The following is a 13,122-nucleotide window of genomic DNA, read 5'->3' as shown; positions in this document are numbered from 1 at the left end:
CGGGGATCTGCCTGGAGCCCAGCCTGGAGGCTGGCCTGACTCTCGGAAGCCAGGCCCAGGGAAGTCCGCCCTCCCTGGCACACACTGGCCAGGCTAGGCAGGAGCCAGGAGCCCGGGCAGCGCCTGTCTCAACACCCCCACCTTCTGTCCCTGAGGCTGAGATCTGGGCTACTGGAGACTCCCTCCTTGGCATTGCCCCCAGATCGCAGGCTGCTAATCCCCTCCCATGAAAATGCAAACTGTCCTGGGAGGTCTGGAGAGGGCCAAAGAGGGGCGGGCCTCACATCAGGCTTTCATCCTTCACACTTGTGGGAAGCTTGTGCTGGGCCAGCCTCAAGTAAAAGCCCGAGAAAAGGACCAGAGAGGTCTTCAGTGACATTGGCAGTGAAGACTTGCTTTTGCAAGGGAGGAAGGATGGGCAGAAGGGGAGGTGAACTTTGCCATTTCAGACCTGTGTCCCGGGCAGGCTTTCCTGCCGTGGACCCGGGTCCCAAGGCTCACAACCACACGCAGGTCTCCACCTCCTTTCCCCTTCCTTCTCCGGGCTCAGGCTGGCACTGTGGTTCCCTGGGGACCAGGTGTTTGCAGACACGGAAGTTGAAGCCCCCAACATGCGGGGGGAGGTCGACAGCTTAGTGTCTGTGTAGAGCAAGGCTCCTGCTGCCTGCTTCTTGGGGGGCCTTCCTGGGCAGGGCCAAAGAGAGTTCTGGACTCAGATCTCAGTTTTGCCACTTACTGGCCTCAGGGCCTTGGGCCAAACACTTGACACCCCCTACCTGTAAGGGGAGAGCTAACAGCCCCCTGCTGGGGGTCCTGTGAACCCAGACCTCAATAAGGATGATGGGGGAGGGGTCTGGCTGCAGGGAAGTCCTCAGTCAACAGGTCCTGCCCCTTTCCGTGGTGATTTCTGTGGCAGAACTCTGCCCCCCAACCCGGGAGCCTCCCCCACTTTCCAACAGCCCAGCGCCTACTCCAGGCCTGCTTCTCAGACTCGGCGTTATCAAGCCACAGAGGATCTGAACCTGTCCTTGCAAGAGCTCCCCGGGCCCTGATGCAGCTCTGGCCACCAACACAGTGGCATCCCCCTTTCCCTCCCTGGAGGCCTGATTCGAGCTCCTTCCATTGTTGAAAGAATCTAAAGGTTACTGGGCTCGTCCCTGGGTCTGTCATTTCTGCAAGAGCTACGGAACACAGATCTTCATTCATCATCTCCTTTCGTTTTAAAAGGGGTCCTCTGGATGAGCCCCCATTTCCCAGAGCTTTTGAGGGTCTGAGCACAAAACACAGTCCTCTGCTTACCCCAGAAGACAACCCTGCTGGCTCTTCCTGCCTGACCAGATCATCCTCGGCGACCGCGGCCCTGGCCTGGCCCTCTGACCTCCACCACCCCCACACCACCTGCTTCTCACAAACCACAACCAGCTCCCTGACTCAGTTTCCCCTAAGCTGATCCATCCCCTAATTGTGTTTGTCTCCTGGTTTGGCCTCTCTTTCTGCCTGAGGCCTGACCCTTGGTCCCAGACCTCCAGCCATGACCTCTACTCATCTGATCTCTCTCTCTCTCTCTCTCTCTCTCTCTCTCTCTCTCTCACACACACACACACACACACACACACACGGAACTGGTGACCCCTCCCACCTAGGCCCTGGTCTTCCTGATACTCACCTCTAGTCACTAATGCAGGACCCAATGCAAAGTGCCCCAAGTCTTATCAATAACTTCTGGAAACTTCCAGGCATCCTGCATGCATTTGCAGACCTGGCCATTTCATCACCATATGGTACCTGTGGGTTAACTCTGTTCTGTCCCTATTCTTAGGGACACTGCCCCTCTGTCAGTGACAGTCGTGCTGCTGTCCACACACCCGGTTGCAGAGGGGAGAATCTCTCTCCTTGCTGCGTCTCACTCTGTAAACACCCCCCAAAACAGGGCTGCTTCTGCTCCCAGGGACGCAACCATTTTTAATAAGAGAATGCTTCCCGTGGTAATTTTCCACACCCGCTCCACGTCTGCCTCAGATTTCCGCATGACTCAAATGTGAGGGGAATCCTTGTCACTTGTCACTCCCCTCACGGCGCCCAGAATTACCCCTACCCCTGGACGCCTCTAGGTTCTAGCATCTGGGGCCTGACCCTCTCCCTGGAGATGAGTCGGATCCCACACACCCCTCCGCTGCTCCTGCAAACACGTTTCTAGAAGGCCTTCCTGCACAGGCACATCTTGGACTGAGGCTGGGACCCTGCTACACTCCCACAGCTCAGCCCTGCTCCAATCTTCCAAGTCCCGCCCTCTGCCCCCGGACTCACACTTCCATCTTTCCTTCCCCATCAGGGCTCTAGTCCTTAATCCTTCAGCATCCAAGACATTTCATCTTCATCCCCCATCTCCAATACGACCCGTGTGAAAGACCACGTGACGATGCCCCACTCCCCATCTCTGTCCATGTTTCTGTCTCTCCCATGTACTATGTCTTTCCCCACGTAGCAGCTTCTAGAGTCAAGGATGGAGTCCACTACTGTGCAGAGTGAAAAGCCAGTGCAGAACACAGCATGAGCTGTAAACCTGGCAGATTGCTCCTTCTTTCCATGAATTAAATGGGAGACCTGCCCAGGGACCTCTTTCTCGTCCACGCACTCCCCATACTTTCCGTCTCGGGGGGAAGCCCGGGTGTGGTGTGCTTACTCCCCAAGATGACTTAGAGATATTTCAAAAAGAGAAGGGACTACTCTCTTCTTACCATGGTGATGGCCCTTCCCATGTCAGCACATCTAGAAGGTGGAGACCATTACCCCTCCAGAAACAAACCCAGCTAACATCATGATCACATGTGTCCTATGGGGAGCTCCACGGTGAGGGGGCACCTCGGAGTGCACAGGATTGTCCAAGAGAAAGTCCCTGTCCTTAACACGTTTCTTAGTACGTTCTGGACACAGAAGCTTTTGAGAATCTGATGGAAACTGGGTATTTACCCCAGGAAAATGCACCCTCCCCCAATTTTGCATAAATTTCAGGGGGTCTGCTGACCCTCCGTAGACCGTCCTCGGACGTCCCAGGGGTGCATGCCACCAGGGTTAGGAATCCTTCCTCAAGGCCGCTTCCGATCGTCCATGGAAGAACACCAGATCGGGCTTTCAAAGGCATGTCGGTGTGAAGCCAGCCCTCCGTACCAAGAGAAGAGTGCTGTGAGGTTGTAGTTCGGAAGGCAGGACCCTCTGAGGACTGGACTGGGAGGAGCTGGCCTGGGCTGGCCCCCTCAGACCGAATTCTGGGACAAGGAGGCCAGAGTTTGCATGCAGCGTTGCTGAGCATGTGGGGTCCACCCTGAGCTGAGAGGGAAGCAGGAGGTAACAGGCTCCGGGGACTCTGCAGGGCTAGAGAATTTCAGACCATAGCTGCAAAGACAGAGCTCCATCTGGATGTCCTAGGGGAGAAGGTTAGGAAGCTTATTAGAGCACGTGTTCACTTTCTCCAAAGTTCTCAAACTTCGGTGTGCATCAGAATCAGAGGGGAAGGGAAGCCTGTTAAAAGTGCAGGAATAGGGCGCCTGGGTGGCTCAGTTGGTTAAGCAGCTGCCTTCGGCTCAGGTCATGATCCCAGCGTCCTGGGATCGAGTCCCGCATCGGGCTCCTTGTTCTGTGGGGAGCCTGCTTCTCCCTCTGCCTCGGCCTGCCACTCTGTCTGCCTGTGCTCACTCGTGCGCGCTCTCTCTCTCTCTCTGACAAATAAAAAAAAAAAAAGTGCAGGAATAATCCCTTCCCCCTCCATCCTGGGGCCCCAGCGGGGGGTGGGGGTGGGGGGGGTGTTCCCTTTGAGTGGGGAAAGCTCCCGCATCTACAGGGATTCTTCTATTAGGACTCCCTTTCCCTCTGGGTGCAAATCACAGATCCCCTCCCCCGACATGGCACAGACATAATTTACCATGTCTTCCCATGGGAAAACCCACTGTCTCCTGGCCTGTGGGACTTGGAGCTTCTGATAGAAAGGTGAAGGCAGGACCACCTGGCTTGCCTGGGTCTCAGGGAAGAGGGGAACTAGGAGTTCGGTCTCTGCCAGCACCCCAGGACAGGCTGCTCAGGAGGGTGGGGGAAGGGGCCATCTCCCCCCTCCAGACTTCCCCTCCCACTGCCACACACCAGCACTCCTTCGTAGTTGGTTATGTCCCTCCAGTCCACCCTCATCAGAACTGCATTCTGGGAGTCTCTGGTCTTTGTGCTTATGGGGGGCTCCCCAGCTGGGATCTGGCAGGGCTGAGCCTGGGACAGGGGCTGGGGGAGAAGGTAGGTGACAGTAAGGAAGGGGGGCTGCTCAGGGGGAAGCAGTCCCGCCCAGCTCTGTGGCTCTGCCTGGGGAAGCCCTCGAAGCAGACAGAAGATCTGAGGCGCTTGTGGTTGTGAACTGGCCCGGGGGGGGATGGGGATGGGACATAGAAAGGGGCTCAGGGACCATCAAACCAGGGGTCACCTCGTTTGAAAGTCTGAAGGTATGGAAGGCAGTGGGTCTTGTCCCTCTTGGAGATGAGGCTCTGTGGCAAGGAAAGTGGGGATTCGCCACCTCCCACACACGTACACACCGGTTTTGGGGAGAAGGCGGAATCCCAGGGTTCTATCAAAGCCTTCAGAGCTCCCCTGATCCAGCGCCCTCATTTGACAGATTAAGAAACTGAGACCCAAAGAGGAGAAAGACTGTGTGTCCAAGGTCACATTGTTCACTGGTGACAGAGCTTAAAGTCAGAGTCCCTAACTTTCCTCAAAATGGTGTTGTCTCAATACTGAGACAATAGGTCCCACCAGGGGTGATATTCAAACATTTTAATGACCCCAAGGGCACAGCCTCAGTAGTAAGAATGGGGCATTGTCCTTGGCACGGGGTCAGGGTCCTGGAGGCCCCAGAGATGTCTCTGTAGTTGTGGGATCTGGGAGAGTTCCTCAGGTTTCTAGGGGAAGTGACTGGGACAGTAGTGGGAGGGTTTGGAGTTGGGGGGGTGGCAAGCATTTCAATGCTGTGCCAGTTAAATGTTAACCAGGGGAGCCAAGGGTAAGAGAGCCCCCGCGCACTCCATTTATTTATTTATTTTTTAAGATTTTATTTATTTATTTGACAGAGAGTGAGAGAGCACAAGCAAGGGGAGAAGCAGAGGGAAGGGGAGAAGCCGGCCCCAACGAACAGGGAGCCCGATGTGGGGCTGGATCCCAGGACCCTGGAACCATGACCTGAGCCGCAGGCAGATCTGAACCGACTGAGCCCCTTCCCCACCTCACTCTTTAGAACAGGTCCCTTGGGAAGGTAAGCGCGACACTTCCCTCCCTCTCTGGGAACCGAGCCCCTGGCTTGCCATTTACATGAAGTGAGGGAGGAGATGGGGTACCTGGCCAGGTCTCCCACCAATGGATCATCCAAGCCCAGCCTTCCTTTCTCTGTGGCCAGCAGCCGCTTTGTGTGTTCAGCCTGGAAACACCTGATAAACCGGGTGTTCTCAACTCTGGGCAGTCCTGGTGTCCCCATGCGGCTGCTGAGGGGGTGCCGAGTGAGACCGTGTGGGCTCCTCTGCTGTCCTGACTCTAGGGGGTGCCCAGAGGCTGGGGTGACTCAGCTCAGCATGGCGGGGGGGGGAAGCTCCGTTCAAGCTCTGTGATGCAGCGGGATGCAGACACCTGGGCAGGGGGACCTACAATCCTCCAGAAGATGAGGGCACAGAGGACCTGGGCAGGGAACTCGGACCCCTCGTGAGAGAGCCAAGGGGGCAGGAAGGGCACAGACCAACAGGGGGTAAATCCTGACTCAGCCACTCACTGGTTCCTGTGACCTAGACCTCACTGAGCCTCTGTTTCTCCATCTGTGAAATGGGATCTCACAGGTTGCGGTGAGGAGTAGATGCGGGGCGCAGTCCTCAAGTGAGGTGGTGGGTTCCCCTGTGGCGTTTGTTGATTTTGCTTCATAACCTTTACGTTGTCTGCGACATCCGTGATCTATGAGGATCGAGCTCACGTGGAGTCCAGCAAGGTTCTGAAACACAGTGGTGCGTTAGGTCTCTCCCCAGGGGCTGCCATGACATGTGAGTTCCTGAGGGACAGATTTACTGCGGCGTCCCCCTGTGGGATTGTCACTCTCTCCTTCCCCTGGGGGCTAGAAAGCCTCCCCTACATCTTGGCGGAAAGAATCACAGGGGAACCCTTAGCTTAGACCCTCAGAAGTTCCCTTGGCGTCAGGAGATCCAGAGAGGTTGTCCTGGGGCTGAGCGGGAGCTCAGCCTCGAGGATCCGTGGAGAAGGCCGGCCTCAGTCTTCCAGGGACATCATTCTACATTCCTCATGCTTTGACATGCAAACATGTGAGTTTTCTTTTTCTCATTATTCAGCTTATTTTTATCATAAGCTGCATTTGGCCCCATATTATCTCAGATAACATTTAATCTGATAACTTTCAGATAAACTTAGTCACTGCAATAATCTCTAAGTTGCTTCTTGTTTAAACTCCAATAAAATCAGGATTTCTCTCTTTATCCTCCTCCTCTCTGGGGCTGATTATCCAGGGTCAGTGTTTTGGGGCTCGTGGCTCAGTGTGGATCCGCCCCGTGTGGGCTCACCCTCCATCCCCATGGTGTGCCTCCCTCATCAGGGCCCTCCAGCCCTTAGCCTCACCTTTGTACAATCCTCAATTGTGCAGAAAAGCCTTGGGGTGCATCTCATGGGGGGAGGGTGGATACTCCGGGTGAGGACAACCAAGGACCCCAGGCGGCCGTCACTACATCTCTGGGGCTGGCGGACCTCCCAGAGCTACAGCCAGAAGGCAGAGCACCCGTCCCTCTACTCTTGATCCAGACCTAAGTGGGGCTTCTCATGTCTGCCCTGCTAAGGATTCAGTGCCGCTAGGAAGAGGTGACATGGTCTAGGCAGAGTTCCTCACCCTGCATCCGGCCCAGATGGTAGCTGTCTCACAGCAGCTGCCTTCTTTCCCTCTGATCTGAAGACCTTCTCTTTCCGGGGTCTTCCTGGGAAAGGGCGCAAAGGAAGGGGTCATAAGTCTTGCCCGGTCATATCCCCCAAATCATTTCCTTTTTTTTAACCTTTAAAAAAATGTGAAAGCCCCAAGTGGATTCACTGTCTTGGCTGTGAGACAACTGCGGAGTGTCCTAGGGTAAAACCACTGGCGGGCGCCTGCCTGGCACCGTGTAGCCCCGGGAGAGGGCTGAGTGGAAAGCGCCTGCGGAAGCCAGGCCCAGCAATGGGCACCCGCCAGCATCCCTTCAGCCCAGAGCTTGAGCTCAAACAATGGCAGGAGAGCTGCGGCTGCCTGCTCCCACCCCACCCCCTACACTGCATCCATGGGGATGGAGAGGATGATGGTTGCTCGGAGCCCTGCCCCTCCCCAGAGCCCAGATGGACCCGACCCACCCCAGCTACCTTGCAGCTCAGCTTTCTGTACCCCCACTGGCCCGGCTCCTTCCAGACAAACTCCTAGATCTCACTTTGGGCTCTTCTTCCCCACCACTCGTTCAAGGCCCCCATGCCCTGGTGCAGAACGTGGGCCCAGAGCAGGACAGACCTGGCTCTCCCTACCTCTCCCAGCTCCACCTGTGCAACCCCAGCAGCTTGCTTAAGATGTTGAGCCACATTTTGCTAATCTGCAAAATGGGGGCATGGTCCACACACCCCGTCCCGGGGCTGTGAGACTGAGAGGAGAGCGTGCACGTGAGGTGCTGAGCCCGGCAGCCGGCTCCCAGGCAGAGAGGGTGGCTATTTTTATTCTTATTATCCTTGTCCCATCGCAGCAGGGAAACAGGTTAATAACCTGCTCCCTCACAGAGATAATTAAAGGAGGCCTGCCGGGCAGCTGTCCAGATACTAAGCCAGGAGGAGGATCCCACACTGGCTGCTAAAATATGGCCAGTCCTAACAGGACTGAGTGAGCCCAATTCTCCAGCACCTCTCTGGGAAGGGCTAGAGACCTTCCTCGGGGCCCATGGAAGCAATGCGACAAACTGCCTGCAGGGTTGGGGAGGGACTGCTGCCTAGGAACATTCTCCATCCAGGGCTCTTTCCTGAGCCTCCTTCCAAAGAGGATGGTCCTGTCGCTGGCAGGGGGTTTGTGGGGAAAGAGGGGGTCAGCCACCGAGAGCAGAGCCACACTGCGCAGCGGTGTCAGGGAGAAACCAAAGCCTCCCACAGCCTCCCCTCCTGCAACTCTGCACCCCAGGCAGAGCCCAGCTTCTCCTCCAAACAAATGTTGAACAAACACTTAAATAACACAATTATGTAGGCCTTCTGATGAATGAACATGCCAGGACATCACTGATCCCAGCCTGGCCTGCCTGCTTCCCCAGGGCCTTCTCTTCCCAGGAGTGTCCCAGACCAGGATGTGGGAGCCCGGGAGGGGGCGGTTGGGACACTGCCCTCAAGGCCCCAGTTTCTGGCCATCCTCTTTGAAGCTCTCACCGTCTTGCTCCCCGAGGCTCCCTCTGGAGCAGGGCAACTCAAAGTGGGCTTGGGTCCCCTGTGCAAGCTGTGTGCTCAGATCCGGGTAAGTATTGCAATTGTCCCCAAGCACTAAGATCCTTTCATGGCAACTCAACAGAATTGTTTTATGTCCCTTGAATCTAATAAAAAAAAATTTTTTTTGGCTTGTATGTTATGTCCTTTGTTCATTTCCTTTTTTCCAGCAATTCTCTTGTGTTATATTTCACAAAAGAAATGGCCCATCATGGACTAGACATTAAGAAAACAATTGGTCCTTGACCACAGAGTTGGGGAAGCTCTGCTCCCAATGATTTTTCATCTTGGTCTTAGAAACCCTCACGTCAACATATTACGTTAACATGTGTCGCTTAGAGAGCTGGTGCCCAGGAGGCGCGGGACTCCCCGTTCCCACGACCCAGCACCGCACCTGACCCTGGTCAGCTCCCCACCACAGCTCAGCTGTCAGCTGCCCAGATCAGAAGTTCACCCGCCCCCGCTCCCACCCTTGGCCAGGCCCTCCCTGCCGCCCGTTCACAGCCCTCTCTTCTCCCCTGGAAACTGCAAGGGGTTCTGTCTCCCCCACCCACTTGGTGATTTAGCTAATTAAGAAAAAAATCGAGTGCAAGGCTTTGTGCTATGAAATTGAACACGCAACTCCTCCAGCCGGCCTCTGTGTGTTGACTTGTGCGGCTAGCTTTCAGCCTCTGTGGCCCGCACAGGACTGCTCATGCCTGGACTCTTCCACTCCTGGCTTCCAGGCTCCAGGGGCGCCGCTGAGCTCACCTGCCACCCTTAGCATCCCGCCCTGTTGGGCATTGGGTGCTGCTGGAGGGAGATATGGGAACAGATGAAAAGCCTCCCAAAGGAAATGCCCAGGGTTGGCCACGTGGGTAAAGGGAGGAGTAAAGTAACTCCTTTCCCTTCTTCCCATGTTTATCTTCAAGCACCAGAACATTTTTCTTTTTGTTTTAAAATGTGTTGACGGGGTGCCTGGGTGGTTCAGTGGGTTGAGCCGCTGCCTTTGGCTCACGTCATGATCTCAGGGTCCTGGGATCAAGTCCCGCATCGGGCTCTCCGCTCAGTGGGGAACCTGCTTCCTCCTCTCTCTCTGCCTGTCTCTTGCCTACTTGTGATCTCTCTCTCTCTGTCAAATAAATAAATAAAATCTTTAAAAATAAATAAATAAAATATGTTGCTTTGTTTTTTTTTTAAGTTATACATGCAGAAGATAAAAAAAAAATTGAAAACCTACAGGGGCAACTGGGTGTCTCAGCCGGCTAAGCATCTGCCTTTGTTCCACTCAGGTCATGATCCTAGGCGATCTGTCTCTGTCAAATGAATAAATAAATAAATATTAAAAAAAAAAAAAAAAGGAAGTCAACAGTCCAAAATCAAGATGCTGGCAAGGCCATACTCCTTCTGAAGGCCCCAAGGGAGGGATTGAGGGGGGAGGGGTGGCTCTGTCTTTCCTTGCCTCTTCCAGCTTCTGATGCTTCTAGCATTCCTCGCCATGTAGACACAGGACTCTGAGCTCCACCCTTGTCACGTGGCCTTCTTTCCTGTGTGTCTCTGTGTGTCTTCTCTTCGTATGAGGACACTTGCTATTGGATTTAGGGCCCGTCCTAAATCTAGGATGATTATACCTGGAGATCCTTAACTTATTACATCTGCACAGACCGTTTCCAAATAAGCTCGTGTTCTGGTGTTCCAGGGGGATGCAAATGTGGAAGGGACCCTGTTCAGCCCCCTACAAAGCCTTCTTTCATAAAGGGTTCCTTGGGTAAATTCTAGGCCTGTTTGGGCCGCCAACCCCCAACCTTGGACTTCTGGGAGCCTGAACCTTGGGTGTCTGTGGACAGTGGGGCAGCATCAGGCCAGGAGGAGCACATCCAAGGTGCTGGGCACAGTGACCCAGATCCTTGTGCCAGGATGGCAACTCCACCTACAGCAGCAGAGTGTCAGATGCTTCCCGCGGACACCTTCTGAGAATTGCTCCCCACCGCGGCCTACTGGAGTAGCCCAGCCTGGAATGCTGGTTGTTCCCCAGTGCTGAGCCCAGTTCGGCAATGACCGAACACACAATGCCAGCCTCCCCGCCTCAAGAGGTGACAATTTTGTGGCGCTGCTCATACTCCAGAGCTCCCCAAAGAAACCGCTGACACGACACATCAGCCGAACCCACCCAGACGCCAAGCATCTTCCCTGCCCTCTCCTGCTCCCCTCGCTCCCTCGCTGTCTCACCGGAGAACCCTCCCTCCAGAACTCACTTGTGCAAGAATCCCCACCTCACACGGCTGCTAGGCAACCCCGACCCAAGATGGCGGCGGTGGGGGGGGGTAACAAGGCTGCGTGTGATGTGTGACGGATGGGGGAGCAGAGAGGGTGGGTCTCCTTCCTGAGTCAGCAAGCCCCCAGCCCTCCCCAGCCAGCTCTCCCTCTGCGACCATGGGGCGGGCACACCCCGGATACAGGACACTGATCGGGAAGAGAGGGTGGAACAGGCAGAACAGAAGAAGAACGGGTAAAATGAATAGTTTTCGCCACGGAGCTTGCATTATGGAAATAAGATGCACAAACATGAGCTGACTTGAGAGCAATTACAGAGCAACGAGTCAGCGCGCCCCAACCACCCAGTATCTCCTGGTTATCTCGGGGATGAGTCACAAAAGGCTTCTGAACAGGAATTCATTGCTAGCTACCCTCCCCACCCTCCCCCTTTGGCTCGATTCTCTTTGTTCAAATCCCAGAGGTGAGGCTCCCTGGTGCCAAGTGGAATCCATATGCCACAGACCCCAAGGGCGGGAGGGCTCACCATCTACCAGCACCCATGACATTCTTGTTAGTCGGTTTGTTGGGGGGCTAGTTAGCTGGTTCGATAGTTAGAGGAAGAGGAACACGTAGATTAATCCAGGCAGAGAGAACGACATGGACGAAGGCCCAGAGATAGCACGGGCTGGTTAAGGAAACACCGGTAGTCCCACAGCAAAGATGGTGAGCATTTGGCCGGAACTCCACTCCAGAGGGAGCAGAGAGACCATGTGTGACACAGAGGCCCTGAGTGCTAAGCAGGGAGTCCAGACTTTACCTTGAAAGTTGTGGGTAGCCACAGCACTGGGTTTTTAATTAATTAATTAATCGATCTATTAATTTATTTATTTTAAAGATTTTATTTATTTGAGAGAAAGAGTGTGAAAGAGAGAGCCCAATGGGGGGCAGGGTGGTGAGGCAGAGAGAGAAGCAGGCTCCCCACTGAGCAGGGACCCCATGTGGGGCTGGATCTCAGGGTCCTGGGATTAAGCCCTGCATCAGGCTCCCTGCTCAGTGGGGAGTCTGCTTCTCCCTCTTCCTCTATGTGCTTTTCCCCCTGCTTGTGCTCTCTCTCTCGCTCTGTCAAATAAATAAATAAAAAATCTTAAAAAAAAAAAAAAGAAAGAAAGACAATTACTTGGTCATGGGCAAAATGGGTGCTGGAGATTAAGAGCTACTTCCCATTTTAAAGTAAATAAGTCACAGGGACAAAAAATACAGCATAGGGTATATAGTCAATAATATTGCAATATACTTTTTGTGTGAGCATTTTGTAATGTAGATAATACATGTTTCATCGCTATATTGTATGCCTGAAGCTAATTTAATATTGTATGTCACCTATAGTTCAGTTAAAAATTTTTTGAAATTACTTGATCAGATTTTTATTTTAGAAAGATGACTTTGGCAGTGGTTTGGAGGGTGATTTCCAAAATGGAGTATTTGCTGTTTACTGCTGCATAACCTTTACTCTAAAACTTAGCAGCTCAGAACGACGAACATTTATTACCTGACAATTTCTGACGTCGGGGAATCTGAGAGCAGCCCAATCGGGTACTTCTGCATTAGGGTCTCTCCTGCAGTTGCAAGCTGTTGGAAGCCTTGACTGAGGCTGGGCGGTCTTAGTCAAGATGGCTGCCTCACATGTTGTTGGCAGAAGGCTTCAGAACCTCACCACATGGGCCTCTCCTTAGGGTTACTCACAACATGGCAGCTAACATCACAATCAGCGATCCAAGACAGCACAAAAGGGAGGCCAAAGTGCTTTTATGACTTAATCACATAAAGCCACTTCTGCCAAATTCCATTTGTTAGAAGTGAGTCAGTAAATCCAGCCTACACTTACAGGGAGTGGAATTAGTCTCCACCTTTTCGAAGGAGGAGTGTCAAAGATTTGCGGATCTGTTTCAAAACTGCTTAGCCTATAGGTTAGGAGACTGTAGGAGTATTCTAGGAGAGAAATGTCATGGCCTGAACTAAGGCAGAAGCCTCCTGAAGATTATTATTACAGGGGTGGCTCGCAGGTGCAGGGAACTATGACGGGTCAGGAGCCAGTTGGTAGGAGTGGCCTTAGACACAGGACCTGAACCGCCTCCCCCTGCAAATAGGAAGAGGGTGACAAGCAATCAATGGTCTCCAGGAACGTTTGGATGTAGTAGATTTCTGTAGCAGCTTGATGAATGGAACCATCACTAGCCAGGCTGAAAGCTCCCTGGAGCTCAGTGGTGAGAATCTTTTGGATCTATCCCTCCAGGATAGGGTTAGGGTGAGAGCACTACCCCTTACAAAACCCAGAAACCGTGGGTGGGTGATGATGATGGCAGAGAAACAGGCTCTAAGTCAGTATGTCAAGCTCTACAG

At 53.7% G+C, this 13,122-nt stretch overlaps 1 protein-coding gene across 2 annotated transcripts; it reads right to left on the bottom strand.

Moving 5' to 3' along the window:
* Positions 1-2,826: 2,826 nt before the first annotated feature.
* LOC125105020 (uncharacterized) lies at positions 2,827-12,449 on the bottom strand. Of its 2 annotated transcripts, XM_047738030.1 has the most exons (5): positions 12,272-12,449; positions 6,905-6,989; positions 5,792-6,004; positions 4,135-4,266; positions 2,827-3,422 (listed from the first exon to the last, which is right to left on the bottom strand). In XM_047738030.1, exons 1-5 carry the CDS (start codon positions 12,325-12,327, stop codon positions 3,255-3,257), a joined length of 654 nt encoding a protein of 217 aa, XP_047593986.1. In that variant the 5' UTR covers positions 12,328-12,449; the 3' UTR covers positions 2,827-3,254. The 2 variants fall into 2 exon arrangements, 1 of the variants encoding a protein (XP_047593986.1); XR_007128786.1 differs by lacking the exons at positions 2,827-3,422; positions 4,135-4,266 and adding an exon at positions 9,707-9,782 and having other exon boundaries at positions 5,366-6,989.
* Between the last annotated feature and the right edge of the window lie 673 nt (positions 12,450-13,122).

This window comes from Lutra lutra, chromosome 7 (assembly GCF_902655055.1).
Source record: "Lutra lutra chromosome 7, mLutLut1.2, whole genome shotgun sequence".
NCBI classification, from domain to species: domain Eukaryota; kingdom Metazoa; phylum Chordata; class Mammalia; order Carnivora; family Mustelidae; genus Lutra; species Lutra lutra.
Note: the sequence above shows the minus strand (reverse complement) of the source record. Positions and strands in the feature narration are given on the sequence as shown.

Coding starts and splice junctions, on each gene's coding strand:
- LOC125105020 (XM_047738030.1), bottom strand. CDS start 12,327: ATGCAGAAGTACCCGATTGGGCTGCTCTCAGATTCCCCGACGTCAGAA. Junction 6,005..6,904: donor CCATCTGGGCCGGATGCAGG/GTGAGGAACTCT, acceptor ACTGTGTTTCAG/AACCTTGCTGGACTCCACGT. Junction 3,423..4,134: donor CCAACTACGAAGGAGTGCTG/GTGTGTGGCAGT, acceptor CTTCTCCCCTAG/GACATCCAGATGGAGCTCTG.